The sequence below is a fragment of the Muntiacus reevesi genome, chromosome 18 (genome assembly GCF_963930625.1).
Source record: "Muntiacus reevesi chromosome 18, mMunRee1.1, whole genome shotgun sequence".
NCBI classification, from domain to species: Eukaryota; Metazoa; Chordata; class Mammalia; order Artiodactyla; family Cervidae; genus Muntiacus; species Muntiacus reevesi.
Window position 1 is genome coordinate 40,161,586 of NC_089266.1, and position 17,023 is coordinate 40,178,608.

Here is a 17,023-nt window from a genome sequence, read left to right on the forward strand (position 1 = left end):
ATCATATTATTATCATTCTCCAAGATAAGGAAACTAAGGCACAAAAAATTTCAGTTAGCTCAAAGTCCCACAGCAGTTAAGTGGCAAAGTTGAGGTTCAAATCCAAGCAGTGTGGTCCTAGACCACATGCTTCTGAGCACCATACCAGTGACTGTTTACACTTATGCAGAGCTTATTGTATGCCAGACCCTGTGCTACATATTTTCTGTATATTATTTCATTTAATCTTTACAGCATCAGGTGAGATAGAGTTATCTCTGTTGCACAGAAAAGAAAATAGGTTCATACAAAAATGAGTTTGGTTAAGGGCACAAAATAATAAGCAGCCTACAGCCTGGATCCAAAATAGGTTCTTCTGATTCAAAGCCAAGCTTTTAAAACCATTGGTACAGAGTCCCAGCCCATCTAATTTACTGGTGTTCATGAAATTAGGCCTGGAACATCATCTAGTCCAATCATCTTATTTTAGAAATGAGTAGCTGTAGCCTGGAAAGATTAAGATTTAGTGGCAAGATGGAGTAGAGTAACTTTGACTCCAGAAAGAGCTGGGCTCTAATCGTAACCCTGTTACTTATTAGCTGAGTGACTCATTGGGTAAGTGACTCAATGCTTCTAAACATTATTATTATAGAATAAGAATAATAATACTTAGCCTCATGGGGCTGTATTGATTAAAGTATGTGTGTAATATATACTTCTACTAAATACTCAGAATGGCAAAACCATATCATTATAGTCAGGTATTCCCAAATTACAGACTGATAGTTTCAAAAAGTCTATTCTTTATGATTTGAAATAATAGTATAAGTGGTTGAGTAGGTTGTGAGGAGGGCCCCCCAAACTTAATCAACAAAGATGCTGGAAAATTGCACTGTACTTCTGGAACTTTTCTGAGTGTCATGCTAATTTCAAATGTGCAAAATCCCTGTGCATTCCATTGTCACAAAGTTAATATGCTACTAGAACAATGACATTATGGTGGACATGACTGATCACACATGCATAATCCACATGGTTTTAAACTTCTAGTGTCCTTTTCATGATTTTGCATCTGGAGCAATGGACCATGCTTGTCAGCAGTGCACAAATATCAAGATTGGTAATACATATGTAGCTACATTTTGAGGGTCCCTATATTTGGTTGCCATGATTGGCTGTTTAGCTGAATATGCCCATGTGACCAGTTCCTCATAAAAAGTCTCAAAACTTTTATTCTAATAGTTTTTTGGTGGTATCTTTAGGATTCTCTCTATATATAGTATTGTGTCATCTGTAAAAAGTGACAGTTTTACTTCTTCTTTTCCAATCTGGATTCACTTCTTTTTCTTGTCCAATTGCTATGGTTATGACTTCTAATACTATGTTGAATAAAAGTGGTAAGAATGGGCATCTTTGTCTTGTTCCTGATCTCAGAGGAAATCTTTTCAGCTTTGAGTACAATGCTGGCTATAGGTTTGTCATAAATGGTCTCTACTATGTTGAGGCATGTTAACTCTATACTAACTACATTGACATCTTTTATCATAAATGGATGTTGAATTTTATCAAAAGCTTTTTTAATGCATCTAAAGAGATGATCATATAATTTTTATTTTTTAATTTGTTAATGTGGTTCATCATATTGATTGATTTATAGGTATTAAATCACTCTGGCTACCTTGGGATAAATGCCACTTGATCATGGTGTACCACCCTTCTAATGTACTGTTGAATTTGGTTTGCTAATATTTTGTTGAGGATTTTTGCATTTATGCTCATCAATAATACTGGCCTATAATTTTCTTTTTTTTTATGGTGTCTTCATCTGATTTTAGTATCAGGGTGATGCTGACCTCATCGAATGAGTTCAGAAGTGTTACTTCTTAAATTTTTGGAATACTCTGAGAAGTGAAGTGAAAGTCACTCAGCTGTGTCCAACTCTTTGTGACCCCATGGACTATATAGTCCATGGAATTCTCCAGGCCAGAATACTGGAGTGGGTAGCCTATCCCTTCTCCAGGGCATCTTCCCAACCCAGGGATCAAACCTAGGTCTCCCACGTTGCAGGCAGATTCTTTATCAGCTACCAGGGAAGCCCTTACTTTGAGAAGAAGACATGTCAATTCCTTAAATGTTTGGTAGAACTCACCTATGAGGCTTCCTGGTTTTGGACTTGTGTTTGAGATTTTTTTGTTGTTGTTGTTTTTAATCACTGATTTAATTTCTTTACAGGTAGTGGTCTGCTCATATTTTGTATTTCTTCCTGATTTAATCATGGATGGTGTATGTTTCTAGGAATTCATCCATTTCTTCTAAGTTTTCCATTTTGTCAGTGCATAATTATTCACAATAATCTCTTGTGATCCTTCGTATTTTATCTGGTATTGGCTGTAACTTCTCTGTCTTCATTTCTGATTTTACTTATTTGGGTCCTCTTTTTCCTTTGATGAGTCTGGCTAAAGCTTTATCAGTTTTGTTTATCTCTTCAAAGAATCTCCTCTTACTTTCATTGATTTTTCTACTTCTATAATTTTACTCCATATAGAATTAATTCTATATTTATTATAGAATTAATGTAATTCTATATTTCATTTATTTCTGTTCTGATCTTTATTATTTCTTTACTTCTATTAACTTCAGGTTTTGTTTGTTCTTCTTTTTCTAACTCCTCTAGGTGTAAAGTTGGGTTGTTTATTTGAGCAAATACTAGGATAAAATATTATTACCAAGGAGATCCAACCAGTCCATCCTAAAGCAGATCAGTCCTGGGTGTTCATTGGAAGGACTGATGCTGAAGCTGAAACTCCAATACTTTGGCCAGCTCATGTGAAGAGTTGACTTATTGGAAAAGACCCTGATGCTGGGAGGGATTGGGGACAGGAGGAGAAGGGGACAACAGAGGATAAGATGGCTGGATGGCATCACCAACTCGATGGACACGTGTTTAAGTAAACTCCGGGAGTTTGTGATGGACAGGGAGGCCTGGTGTGCTGCAATTCATGGGGTTGCAAAGAGTTGGACATGACTGAATGAACTGAACTGAACTGAACTGATGTTTTGTTCTGTCAGTCAAATAAAATAATGTGCATAGAGGTAATCTATTCTTTATGGTAAAAAAAAATTCAAACCTTGAGATTCAAACAGACTGCTTTGAGGGAAGATATTCCACACATGTCTTCATATTAAAGTTTGCTATTAGAACATTCCAACATGGCCTCAGACAAGGAAGGACAATCAAAGGTCTGTGGTGGACCTCTCTGGAGTCTGTTGATACACACATTTTTTTTCTTGATTTTTCTCTGAGTCCTCTGTAAAAAAAATCTTAGTCATGAGTACAGTCTGCTACTGAGTCTTAAAAAGTCAAAGTGAAAGTCGCTCAGTCATGTCCAACTCTTTGTGACCCAAATTCTCCAGGCCAGAATACTGGAGTGGGTAGCCTTTCCCTTCTCCAGGGGATCTTCTCAACCCAGGGATCGAAGCCATGTCTCCCGCATTGCAGGGGGATTCTTTACCAGTTGAGCCACAAGGGAAGCCCAAGAATACTGGAGTGGGTAGCCTATCCCTTCAGTGGATCTTCCCGACCCAGGAATTGAACTGAGGTCTCCTGCATTGCAGGTGGATCCTTTACTAACAGAGCTATCAGGGAAGCCTGAGTCTTATAAATTCTTCTAGCAAATCACTGAATGAAACAATGGTGAAACTGTTCAGTCATTTCTGACATTGTTTTTCATATATTTGAGACCCACCCTCTCAAATACATAAACAAACAGCTATGGTTACCACTTGGCCTTAATGAGAAGGGAACTTGGAGATTTTCAGGACATTACTTTGATTTCTGAGGCTCAGGGAGCCATTCTTCTGTATGAATATAAGTCAGGAGTTTGTATCAGTCAAGATAAACAAGGCAATGCTCCAGTGACAAACAGCACCAAACATTTCAGTGGTTTAAGATAACAATGGTTTATTTCTCACTCCAGGACATGTCCACTGAGGCTTCAATAGGAGCTCTGCTCTGTATTGCCCTCCCTCTAAGATCCAGGATAACGGAATTGCTACTGTTTGGAACAGCACACATTGCAGTAGCAAATGAAAAAGAGTGCTCTGAAGGATCTCACTCCAACACTAAATGCTCTGGTTTGGAGGTTGCACACATCATTTCCATGAAAACTCACTGGCTAGAATTAGGCAAATAGTCCCACTCATTTTCAAGAGAATCAAGAATATAATCCTACCTACCATGTTCCTAGAGAGCAAAGGAGATTCTAAATATTTAGTTTATGGTCTTAATGACTACCACAAATCTTCATTAGCTGGGGAAGGCCTAGCTGGGCAGATTTGAAGTATTGCATTGACCACCTTCAGGAAACAACACACTCCTATCAGAAAGAGGGATGCAAAATGGCAAATTCTCGATAGTTAGGGTGGACATGGTAGCAAGCCAGAGGGCACATTTCAAAATCTCCCTGAGGCATGTTTGAAGTGGTGATGTTTGAAAATGGCATCAGGAAAAAAAGCACAACACAGCCCTTGAGAATCATAAGCTCTAGAATATGTCCCCAATTGGTCCTACTGGTCCAAAAAAAAAAAAAAAAAAGAAGAGGAGAAGGGGAGCTAAAGAAGAAGAGGCAGAGAAAATGAAAAGGTGTTAAATGCTAAAGACCCCAATAGTCTGTCCATAAAATTCTTACTTGAAAAATAAACAATCTTTATCTTGTTGTTTAGTTGCTAAGTCGTGTCTAACTCTTTTATGACCCTATGACTGTAGCCCACCAAACTCCTCTGTCCATGGGATTTCCCAGGCAAGAATACTGGATCCCCTTCTCCAGGGGATCTTCCCAACCCACAGATTGAACTCATGTTCCCTGCATTGGCAGGTGGATTCTTTATCACTGAGCTACCAAGGAAGCCCACAGTCTTTCTCTTATTGTTCAATAAATACAATATGCCAGCACTGTGTTAGAGGCAGGAATACGAGAATTTTCTAAAATGATCATCTTCTAATGTACACAATTTAGGGACTTAAAATCCAGCAGGGGAACAGAGGGGCAAACCATTTTAATCCATTTTATAACTGTTAAAATGAATGTTCAAGTTCAGGCAAGGATTGTAGGGCCAATACTGGGCTGGTTTTCCAAAAGCCATTCACAGTTCCCCTTCTCCCTTAACATTCTTTATTACAGACGCTGAAGACAGAAAATTCCTGATTCTCTAAGCCCTCCTGGCAGCTCAGGCCATTCTACTCAGTGTTGGCCAATAGCATGGAAGTAGTGGTTGCTAGGTAGGACTTGGGGGAAAGTCTTTTAAAGGGCCAGACAGCTAGTATGATCACTTCAGTCTGTCTAATCTCATTCCATTTAGGGGCTAGAATAATCACTTCGTCTTTAGTGCAGAAGATAACTGGGGCTGGAGGAGAAAGGCTAAGGGCAGAACAGTAAGTTATGGCAGTGATTTAGATTAGAGGTAATGGAATAAACCTCTGCATATTCATGAACATTTATAAGCACCTCCTATATGTCAAGAACTATGACATTCTGGGGCTACAGAGACAAATAAGATACAGGTCAGTATAAGGGTGCCTCCCGCCTTGTCAATCACATCCCCAGGGCAGGAATGAGGGACTTTCTGCCCCCTGCTTCAAGTTCAGGCAACACAAGCAAGGATGGGGCCCAGAGCAATTAAAGCCAGCCCCATCCTGCAGCAACTCAAAGGGACACCAGGACTGCTACAGTAATGGACAGAAAGCGACTTCACAGGCGATGCTCTTTTTATGTACATATCTCACCCAAACTAGCCCTGATGCTCTCCCAAAGCCGGTCTAGTTATTTTAAATCACTGCATGTGGCAAATTAGAAGAGGAAACGGCACAGTTGTAGAAGCCTGGACTCAAAACAGTCCCATTTGACTGGTGGAAATGGTCTAGAATTATCGAGTGATGATTACACAACTTGGTGAATATAGTACAAAACATGACTGTCCATTTTAAACAGGTGAATTTTATGGCATGTGAATGATCTCTCAATATAAGTAATTAATTAGTTAATTATTTGAATGGGAGAATAAACAATCCCACCACTTAGCCCTAAGCAAACTTGGGCTTGTTTACAGGTCTGTTTCCTCAACTGCAAAACAGAGAATAGTATTACCTCTTTAAAGTAAGAAAAGAACAGCAGACTGTTCTGAATATTAAATGTGATCACATAGGTTAAGCACGTAACACAGTGCCTTGCAGGTAGTAGAAGTAAAATATCTTCTAGTTTCTTTCTTCCTAAGTGCCAATAAAAATTTTAAAACAATCATTTTCGCAGCAACGGCAAGACGTGACATAAGCTCTAGGCAACCTCCCTTCAGACAGTCTTATCTCAGGCAGACAAGAGCAGGGATCAAATGGGAAGACAGGAACACGAACCAAAGCTCTGCTCACTGCAGAAAGACTGCAGATTTACTCCGCAGCTCTGCAGTGCAGAAATAAGAGGAGCGATTCACGCGATGGAAAAAACAGCTACACAGACTGAGCAGTGGTAAAGTCAGTCAGTCAGGCACAGACATTTCTGCTTATAAATCGAGTTTAGAATCCAAACAGAATCGTTTCCTAAACTGCCAAGTCCACCCCCAACACCTGGTCAAGTCCGTGTGGCCACAACACCCAGCCCTGATGTTCAGAGGTGACCCAGGTCCCACTCTTGCTATGGTTCCTCAAAACCAGACTGAACCCACAACAAATCTTACACAACCAGAATTGTCGGGCACAGTACCACACTGGAATTTAAGTCTCCACTGAGCTTCTCCTTTGTGACTCTTAGAAAATCAACCGGCTACTTTTCAAGGGAAGATCCCCTGGAGAAGGAAATGGCAACCCACTCCAGTATTCTTGCCTGGGAAATCCCATGGACAGAGGAGCCTGGTGGGCTACAGTTCACGGGGTGACAAAAGAGTAGGACATGACTTAGCGACTAAACAACAACTTATCAAGTACCTGCTGTGCACCCAGCCTTGTGAAAGACAGATACTGTTGTGAGGGAGAAAAAGAAGGATAACCTATGATCCCTGCTTTCGAGGAGCCAGCTAACCTCTTAGTTTGAGAGCAACACTTCACAGTAAACATATAAAAGGCATCGTGCCTTGCACAGAGCAGTGGTTCACTTGTTATTTGTTAACTGGGTCAATGAATCAATAGATGGCACAATAATAAAACAATTGTGTGAGTATGGGGCTCACTCTAAGAACCACAAGATGGGTTGGAGTACTTGGAAAAGGCTTGTGCCAGAAGCTGCTAGTTGCCTACTCAGTATCAATTCTTCCATTTTTCCTTACAACAGAGCCCCTATTTTATTTGAGGTGGCCATATGCCCAGATAAAATACTACATTTCCCAGCCTCCCTTGTAGCTAGAGATGGCTAGTGAAATCTAAACAAAAACTGTCAAGAGAAGCTCCTAGGAAAGTGCCTTCAAAGGCAGACCAGCAGCTGCTACTCAGTCCTATGTCCTTTCTCCCTTTCTTCTAATTCATGTCTGAAATAAGAATGTGATGGCTGGATTTCCAGCAGCTATTTTGGACCATGAGGCAACCTGGAGACAGAAAGGCAAAAGGAAACATTAATTCCTGACAATTATAGGCTCGCCATTCTCCCCTGGACTCTCTCTCTAGAATTCCTTTATATGAGAGATAAATAAACCTCTATATTACTTTTTTGGGTTTTGTTGAATGTAGCAAACCCATAACTTAACTAATACAAGGTTCCACAGAAAAAGCCAGGCCTTAAAGGAAGGACTCACAACTGGGGAAGAGAAGGAGGGAGGGCATCTCAAATGACAGAACAAGCATTGGAAAAGACACTGACAAGAATGAACACTGGCTGAAGCCAAGAGGGTAGAGAACAGGAAATACGGAGAAGACAGATGATGGTTGTGCAGTGGAGACAGGGCTTGACTGGGGAAGGATTAGGGACCACAGAGGACTAAGAAAGCTTGTTTCCCTCTGAAGGAGCAAAACATCACTGGACCTGGAGCAAGGTAAGAAAGAAGAGAAAGAGGCAGATGAAGAGGCTTGGGGAACTTCGTTCATGAAGAAATACAAGTGTGAGCCATGGCCTGGGTCAGCAGACTGAGAGTTCCTGGACTTAAGACAGTAACAATAACACCATCTAAGATTTATTAAACACTTATGTGCCCTGTTGTGTGCTTATGGACTCTACACACATTATCTCACTGTAGCTTCATGACAAGAGTATCATATTGTCTTATCATAATCTCCCCTGTTTGGCAGACAAGGAACTGGAGCCTAGAAAGAGTCAGTAACTTGTCCAAGGGAAGTCATACAACCCTGCAAGCTAGGCAACATCCAGCCCATTCTTCAGATGCAGAAAGTGTTTGTACCATTCTTTCAAAGCCAGGAAAAGGTATAAAGATCCCGACTTCAAAACACAAAGATCCAGAGACTTCCCTGGTGGTCCAGTGGTTAAGACTCTGAGCTCCTAGTGCAGGGGGCCTGGGTTCAATCCCTGATAGGGAAACTAGATCCCACATGCAGCAACTAAAAGATCTTGCATGCTACAATTAAGAACCAACTCAGCCAAATTAATTAAAAACAACACACACATACACAAAGACCCAGAGTCAAATACAGAGCCAACTGCTTTGTGAATAGACTCTTCATCAGAAGAAAAACAGATCAGAGGATTGGAAAAGTTTTCAGGCTTGGATTCATTTACTACTTGTAGAGGAGGAAGACATTGTTAACAAGCTCACCCACACCTGCCTGGCTGGCAGGTGTTCATGAAGTGTGAACAGTGCTAAGATGGTGGAGGGGCAGGGAACATGCATTAGAAAACCAAGCAAACAGTGATACCATCCACGTCACTTCGGTTAAAAATGAATTGTAGCCAGTCACCAGATCCTGTATCTCTAATAGTTTTTTTTAATATCTCTCCACAACAGGGAATAGGGAGAAAAAATTACTCTATCACAGCTAAGGCTGAAAATTCAATACTTTTGAGTTAAGACATTCAGACACATCCACTGAACACAAGGAATTCTTCCTGGAGCAAAAATCTCATTACTCACTAACAGGAAGAGAGAAAATAACCCATCAGGTTACAAATAAACTAGGTAACATGAGTACCTAGTAGGAAATATATTTCCCATGAAGATCAAGAATAAAAAGTCTCTCTTGGTAGCCTGGCAGAATCTGATGCCAGGGCCTCCCAAGTAGAGAAATCTGGAAATCTACAGCAGGTCCAGGAAAGCCTTACATATTGGACGCTAGAAGTGTCAGCTTTGTAAGACTGACCCGAGTTCCATGCTGTCTCCACCACAAGCTGTTTGAGGCTGGGTAAATGTCTTCACCTCTCCTAGCCTCCGCATATTCACCTACAGATGGGAAGAGTAACTTCCACCCACTGCTGCTGCTGCTGCTGCTAAGTCACTTCAGTCGTGTCCGACTCTGTGCAACCCCATAGACGGCAGCCCACCAGGCTCCGCCGTCCCTCGGATTCTCCAGGCAAGAACACTGGAGTGGGTTGCCATTTCCTTCTCCAATGCATGAAAGTGAAAGTGAAGTTGCTCAGTCTGTCCGACTCTTAGTGACTCCATGGACTGCAGCCCATCAGGCTCCTCTGTCGATGAAATTTTCCAGGCAAGCGTATTGGAGTGGGGTGCCATTGCCTTCTCCGTTCCACCCACTAAATGAGGTTAAATGAGACAGTCTACTGCTCCTGTTACTATGATTTCAACAGGACTCACATCTTAAGCATTCTCGGCTTAAAATTCCAAGAAAGAAAAGACCATAGGCCTCAATGGAAAGAGCCCTGATCTGGCTCCTGGACCCTGCTTGAGGGTCACGAATGTGTGACCCTGAGGTTATTACTCTTAGGGCTCGAGGATCCTCATCTGCCTGGGGAGGCACAGGAAGACTCTTAGACCAAATCTAAGATCCTTTCTCATTTGAGGCCCTTGAGTGTCACTGAGGTTCTAAATGACAGGCCTTAACTTAGTCACTCATTTCAGGATTTAACAAGTTACCTGCTGGAAAGTTGTTCCTTTATCTAAAGAGAAGAAGCAAAAAAGTTTCTACCCTAGAAGCAAAAAGGCCAATGAGAATCTTGAGAGTAGGTCACCAACTTCTGCAGTCTTGACCCTTAACACATTCCTGGCACAAAGCAAGACCCAGGTAAATCCTTGTCGAGTGGAATGGATGAGTGAATGAATGAAGAATTTTTGAGGGTCGGCAAAAAAAAAAAAGACTGTTTATCCTCCACTAAGCCAAGTTTAATGCAAGCAAAAAAAAAAAAAAAGCTACCAATTTAAAATATATTAATGATATTCACTTTGTCATCTGAACAATGATCAGAATACCAGATGAATGGTACTGCCAGTCAAAAGGATGCCTGACGTGGGCTTTTGCTGGGAAAGTGCACTTTGGTCCACGTGTCACAGAGGGGACAACACAGTCTACAGAAGGGACACATAAACTTTGAAGAAGGACATGTCACCCAGGGTGACAGATAGCAGGGGTGATACAGAAGCATGCCCACATGAAAGTGAAAATATCAGGGCCTCCACACGTGGCCGGGCAGTTGTTGGGAGCCCAAGAGCTCCCAGCTGAGGAGGGGAGACCTAAAATCCAGCAGTCAGATTGGCTCACCTGTGAGGCCAAGTCCACAAGGAGTCCCATGGGCAAGCAGCAGCCCTCATGGTTGACCTCAGCAGATGAACTGATGTCTGTTGGGGACTTTAGTGACAAAATAATAATAATGGATACACATATATACACACATATGCATTTAAAGGTCAGTGTGTGAATAAAGTCAACTCTTTAAGTATTTTATTGTATGTTATTTTCATAACTACCCTGAGATATAAATGCTATCACTGGAGGCAGTATAACTTGATGTTTAAAGGCACAGACTTGCAAGTCAGACTGCATGCATTCAAATCCTAAGTGCCACTTAGGGTAACCCTGTGGGTTACCAAAGTACCCAAGCTGGGTAACCTTGGGCAGGTTGATTTAAGCCCTCTGAGCCTCACGCTTCTCATACATAAAATGCAAACAGTAGTAGGGCCTGTCTTATGAAACTGGTGTGTGATATACATGAGTTAATACCTGTAAAATGCTGAGAACAGGAACAGGCACAAGCAAGCCCTCAGGACACGTTAGCTATTCTTGTTACTTCTGCTAACAGAGAGGGAGATGCAGAAAGGCCAGCGGCTTGTTCCCGGCCTCACACCTGCTGCAGGGCTGAGCCTGGGCACACCCATGGGTCTGTCTTCTCAGCACATGTGACCCAACGTGGCTGATTCCAGCTCTGCAACCCCCACCCCCACCCCACTCACATCACCACCTTCATTCACGCCACCCATGGCCTCAGTACCAACAGGGCAATAAGATGCTAACTGGAAGATGCTGAAAGAACTGGTATTCTAGGGATTTCCCTGATGGTCCAGGGGTTAAAAATCCACCTCACCATGCAGCTAAGACCTGTGGCAGCCAAATAAACACTTCAAAAAAATAAAGAAAGAAGACCTGGCATTCTAACTTAAACCCTGATTTGTCTATGTGTAGAACAAACTCAAATGTGTCTTGGTATGGGGGTCTGCTCCTCAGCTAAGAGAAAACAACCCTTTTCTAAGGAGGGAGGCACTTCTGCCTTTGGGCCTTTTTACGTGAGGTCTCACATGCTCTCTCTCCTTGAAACTCTGAGAGGAAGGCAAAGCCTGAATTGTGCAATAAAACCCGATGGGGCGAGGCTCTCTGAGTAGCAACAATGGGCATGATTCCTGGTGGAAAGGGAGGGGTTTGAGGGCCAATCTAGCCAGAGAGCCTCATGAGCCAAGATCATCACTCTGCCCTGGGTCCTGCCCTGCTTCTGGAAGGTTCTAGAAAGAGTCAGAGCCTGGCTAGGAAAAAAAAAACCACATGCACTATAAAAAACCAAACCACCTGAGATCCAGAATGATCTGAGAGTGGAAAGCTCTGAAGCACTGACTTAAAGAAAATGACCCTGGTGGGATGGAGAATACATGTAAATCCATGGCTGACTCATGTCAATGTATGACAAAACCCACTACAATATTGTAAAGTAATTAGCCTCCAACTAATAAAAAATAAATGAAAAAAAATAAAATTACATTAAATAAAATTAAATTAAAAAAAAGAAAATGACCCAGAGTTGTAATTAGTTACAGTTTGTTAATACTATGGGTACTTACTATCACCAGGCCCTGTTCAAAGCCCTCTAGAAATGATATCCCATTTATTCTTCATATCAATGGTATGATGTAATCTGTGTTTATTAGTCTCATTTAACTGATGAGAAAACCAAAACACAGAAAATTCAAATAACTTCTCCCAAGGTCATACAAGCAGTCTAGCTTCAGAGCCCATGGCCTTTATCAGTATTTTCAAATCTTTTGACCCAGCCCTTAGCATGAAATACATCTACATCAGCACCCAGTATACATTCACAAGTACACAGAACCGAAACACAGTTTTAAAACAGACTACTACTCACCATTACTGTGTGCAATGCAAGCTGAGGTTTTCCATTCTATTCCATTAAAATAAAATAAAAAACTATCCCTCAAAAAATACTTATGGAACACCTATTATGTGTTAGAAACTCTTAGGCTTTGGGGCTATGTCAGGGGATGAGAGATAAAAATCCTTGCCCTTTGGAGCTTGCATTTTACCGGAGAGAGAGAATGAATAAGATCCACGTGCAAAATTGTAGCATCTGAGGTGGTAATTTGGCAAGAGCTATGGAGAGAAGTGAAGGAGGGAAGGCCAAGGGCAGGCAGCCAGAGAAGGCCTATGACGCTTTCTGTCCCCATCACGCTGATTCCAGTGGGCTGGCTGTCACCCACAGCTGGAAAAGCCTGTCCTCTAACCTCTCCACTGCAGCACCCTCTGTATGTCTGAAGGCTCTTCTGCCTAGACTCTGTGCGCGTGACACTCGTATGTGACCATGTGCACGTGTGTATACTTGTTACAGGCGTGCATGGATGTGTTGCATGCCTGCATGATATGCATGTCCACCTCTATTTGTTTCCTCACCAGGAAGGTTTGGGAAACAGGAGGCAGGGCCCCCACATGCTGCTTTCCAAGAGCTCCCTACACAAGCCTGCCCTGCAGAAGGGTCCTAGAATGGAGCCTGAAAACCAGCCCAGGCACCCTGAGCCAATGCCAGGAGTGCCAGACATGAGCCCTGGCTGGAGTCTTCAGTTCAGAGGAAGGGAATTTTTTTTTTTTTAAATCACTGGTCCACCCAGAGAGACCACCTCTTGTAAACTGTTAGGGCAGAGGGAATTAGTTCCCAATCTGAATCAAGGTTCTCTATGTGCTAGAGTGCCCTTCAGGAGAGAGGAGAGCACAGAAATCAAACCACTACCTGGGGGAAGAGCAGTGCATCAGGCACACCGGGCAGCATGACTGATGTGGGTCTGGGGGAAGACGGGATTGCAGCCCGCTCTAAAGCGGCCCTGGGCCCCTTGGGTAGTCTCTATGGAGGGCATTTGGAACTTGGCACTAGAATGAAATCTTCAGACTCTAAGTTAAAAGGGGCACATAAAAATGTTACTAGCATGGGCAGCAAAAGCATTGCCTATGGGAGAAGCAGCCAATCTCTGCTAATGAATAAGTGTAATTGATCACAACAGATGACTTGATGGCCCTTCCAAATGTGCTTTTAGCAAAGTGGACAGTTTTTCATTCAAATGCAAGCTCACCCAGATAAGATCTAATAATGGAGATTTTGGAAGAATCCCAGCATCAGTGATTTCTATTTTTTTTTTTTTTTAATCCTTCACTGAACAGGGAAAACATCTTAAGTTCCTGGCTTGACCCAACCAGAGGGTAGTTTATGCTTTCCCTATGGCTGAGGAGACTCTGACAGTCCCTGGGGCAGCAAAGGGTTGGTCACAAGACAGCCCACATTCCTATCTGTCTTTTCCTCTTGGGCCCCTTTCCCATTCCTAACCTGTGGGGAGCTGGGTGGCCAGAAGACTGCATTCAATTCAATGCAATCATCCATTTATTCAATGAATACATATTGAGCACTTACTATATGCAAGGCACCGTGCTGACCACTGAAAGGGGATTCCACCACAAGATGGCAAAGCCCAGGTCCTGTCCTCAGAAGAGAGGGCAGATATGAAGAGAAACAAGAAAATGACAGGAGGCCCCAGGGGAGGTCCCAGCTGGCTCCAACAAGCACTTAATCTTTCTGAGCTTAGGTTTCCTCCTTTATCAAATGAAGGCCTGACTGCAGGCATGATCTCTGGCCATTCTGCCAGCTCAAAAACTCTAGGATTCTAAGCCCTCCCCTTCCCACTCAGGCTCCTAGGAAGCCGACAGACAGGCGCTGCCTTTTAGGAAGGGGACAGTCAGCAAAGGATGGGGGTAGTGAGGGTTATGAACCTTTCCCACCGTGACAGCTTCCGTCATTTTGGCCAGAAAACAAGTTACAGGCTGGAGAAGATGCGAGAGCCGTTCAGAAAATTAAGTGGAAGTTTGAGACTTCCATATCGAGGAATCTGGGGAAATGAGAACCGCTGGAGTCTGTGGAGGGAAGGATACCTTATCAGTTGTGGCGCCGAGGAATCTGACCGACCTGAGAGGATGAGTTGGAGGTGGGGGTGGCAGTGATACTGCAACGAAATAGAAAGGCTGAGGTCCCAAATGAAAGATTCCTCCCACGGTGTGGTCGAGGGCATCATCTTTTCATCCCCTGTCATCGTCGTAATGTTTATTTTCTTAAACTCGCCCAACCGAAATCCACTTTGCACTATCATTTTTTTAAAAGTACTACAAGTGCCTTCAACGTAAACACGTAAATCTTATCTCCCTTCTGCTCAGGCGCCTGAGGCCAAACAGGACCATCAGGGTGTGCCAGGGAGGGGTGGGGGATTCAAGATACAGGATACAAGAGGCGAGGATGCACGCAGGGGTGCGCCTACCTGGAAAGGAGCCGTCCTCGTGGTCGGAGCTGTTGCGGCTGCAGTCACTGCCCCTCTCGGGCGAGCTGTGGTTGGGCGAGTCCCGCTCGGGCAGCCCTAGGAACCTCTTGCGCCGCCACTGGGGGAGGTGCTCGCGAGCCCGACGCCGGGGGGGCTCCTCTGCCGCCGGGGGCGAGCCCCGCCCGTCCTTGGCCTCTGCCTCCAGTTGCTCCAGGTCCCGACTCCCGCGCACCTGCCGCCGGCCTCCGAGGATCAGGTGCATCCAGCGATGGGAACCGTAAGCCCGCGCCGGCTTTTCGGCCTCATCGCAGGTCCCGGGCCGGCAAGGGGCCACAAGCAACTGGCTGAGGGCGAATTTCTCGTTGAGATCCACCATCTCGAAATCGTGGTCACTGCTGTCGCCCCCATCATCCGCGCCCGAGGCGGTGTCCGCCTCGCCCTCCTCCGAGCCCCGCCCCGCGCGGAGCCCGGCGGACCGCTCCTCTCCCCCGGCGCTGGGAGCCGTGCCATGGTGGCCAGGGGGCGCGCAGTCCTCCCGGGGCCTGAAGAGGAGGCGAGGCTGCAGGAGCTGCTGGTGGATGGCAGCGGTCAGGCTGCGCACCGCGCCCCCGGCCCCCGCCGCCCGGGGCCACGTGGGGAGGTCCAGGCACGCGTAGGGGGTACTGTCGGTCTTGCCGGCCACCGCCGGGTCGGGAAGCGAGGGGCCCCGGTGGTCTCCATCACCGCCGCCCGCTGCGCTCTCCTTCTCGCGCGGCGGCCACGGCGGCGGCTCCCGCTCGGGTCGGGCCGGCGCCGGCTCCACCGCGGAGGCCCCCCCGCAGTCGCCGAGTCCGCCCTCCGGGCGCCCGCAGCTGAGGTCCCGCTTCTCCAGGGCCGCCTGCAGGTAGACGGCCTTGAACTTCTCCTCAGCCAGCACCTGTTGCAGCCACTTCAGTTTGAGTTTGCTGCGCTCCAGCTCGCGTTCCATGTCCAGCACCGAGTCCAGCTGCATAACGGGCACCTCCTCCCCAGGGAACTCGGCCCGCCAGTGGCGCTCAAAGTCCTGGGGGTCCCACATGCCAGGCGCCCTTTCGGGCCTCTGGGGCCCAGCGCCTCCGCGCGCAGCGGGCTGGGGTCGCGCCCGGCTCTCTTCGCGCTGACGCAGTCGCTTGCCCTTCACTTCTGCTCCAGAGAGAAAATAAGGGAAAAAACAGTAATAATAAAGTTTTTTCCCCTTCCGCCCTCGAGCCTTTTTCTTCTTCTTCTGGGTTTCGCCTCCCTGACGTCAGCGGCCACCGGCGGCGGTGGAGGCGGGGGCCCCGGGGCTCTGGGTCCGCCTCCGGGGGCAGGACGCGAGGAGCCCGCGGTCTGCGGCCCGGGCTCGGTGCCCGGCTGCCCCCCGGCTCCGACGTCTGGAAAGCCGCGGCGGGGGCGGAGCCTCGCGGGCGCCTCTGGGCTGCTCGGGTAGCTGGGAGGCTGCGAGAGCACCCGGCTGGGCGGGCCTGCGGAGCAGCCCACCCCGGAGGCTGCCGCCGTGGGCTCGACTCGCACCTTACCGGCCAGTCCCGCTGCGCAGCTCCCGCCGCCGCCGGCGCAGACCGCACAGGCTCCCCGCTCCCCAGCGCGGGGCCGCGCGGCCGAGGAGGCGAGAGCGGCGGGGAGGGAGCGCGCGGGGGCGCCCTGGGCTGCTGCCAACCTCCCGCCGTCCGGCCCTCCGCAGTCTCGCCCGTCCCGGGTCAGGGCGGCGCCTGGGACTGAGAAGGCAAAGGTGCGGGAAAGGCGATGTGGCCTCGCGGCGAGGGCAGGTGTCCAAGGGAGCCGTCGGCGAACCGGCGGGGCTGTGCCCCCCTGGGATCTATTGAGCGCGTGGAACTAACTCGGGCCTCTCTGGTGTCTCAGACGGTAAAGAATACGCCTGCAATGAGGGAGACTTGGGTTCGATCCCTGGGTTGGGAAGATCCCCTGGAGGAGGGCATGGCAACCCACTCCAGTATTCTAGCCTGGAGAATCCCCATGGACAGAGGAGCCTGCTGGCTACAGTCCATGCGGTCGCAAAGAGTCGGACACGACTGAGCGACTAAGCGCACACATACAATTAACTTGTCTAAAATCACCG

The 17,023-nt window shown here is 46.2% G+C and overlaps 1 protein-coding gene across 1 annotated transcript in view; it reads right to left on the reverse strand.

Annotated features, from left to right (window-relative positions):
• ABR (ABR activator of RhoGEF and GTPase) overlaps positions 1 to 16,158 on the reverse strand; it is a 186,652-nt gene extending 170,494 nt beyond the window's left edge. Inside the window, exon 1 of the mRNA XM_065910848.1 lies at positions 14,929 to 16,158. Coding sequence (XP_065766920.1) covers positions 14,929 to 15,985 — 1,057 coding nt within the window. The 5' untranslated portion in view covers positions 15,986 to 16,158. The remainder of the gene's footprint in view (positions 1 to 14,928) is intronic.
• Between the last annotated feature and the right edge of the window lie 865 nt (positions 16,159 to 17,023).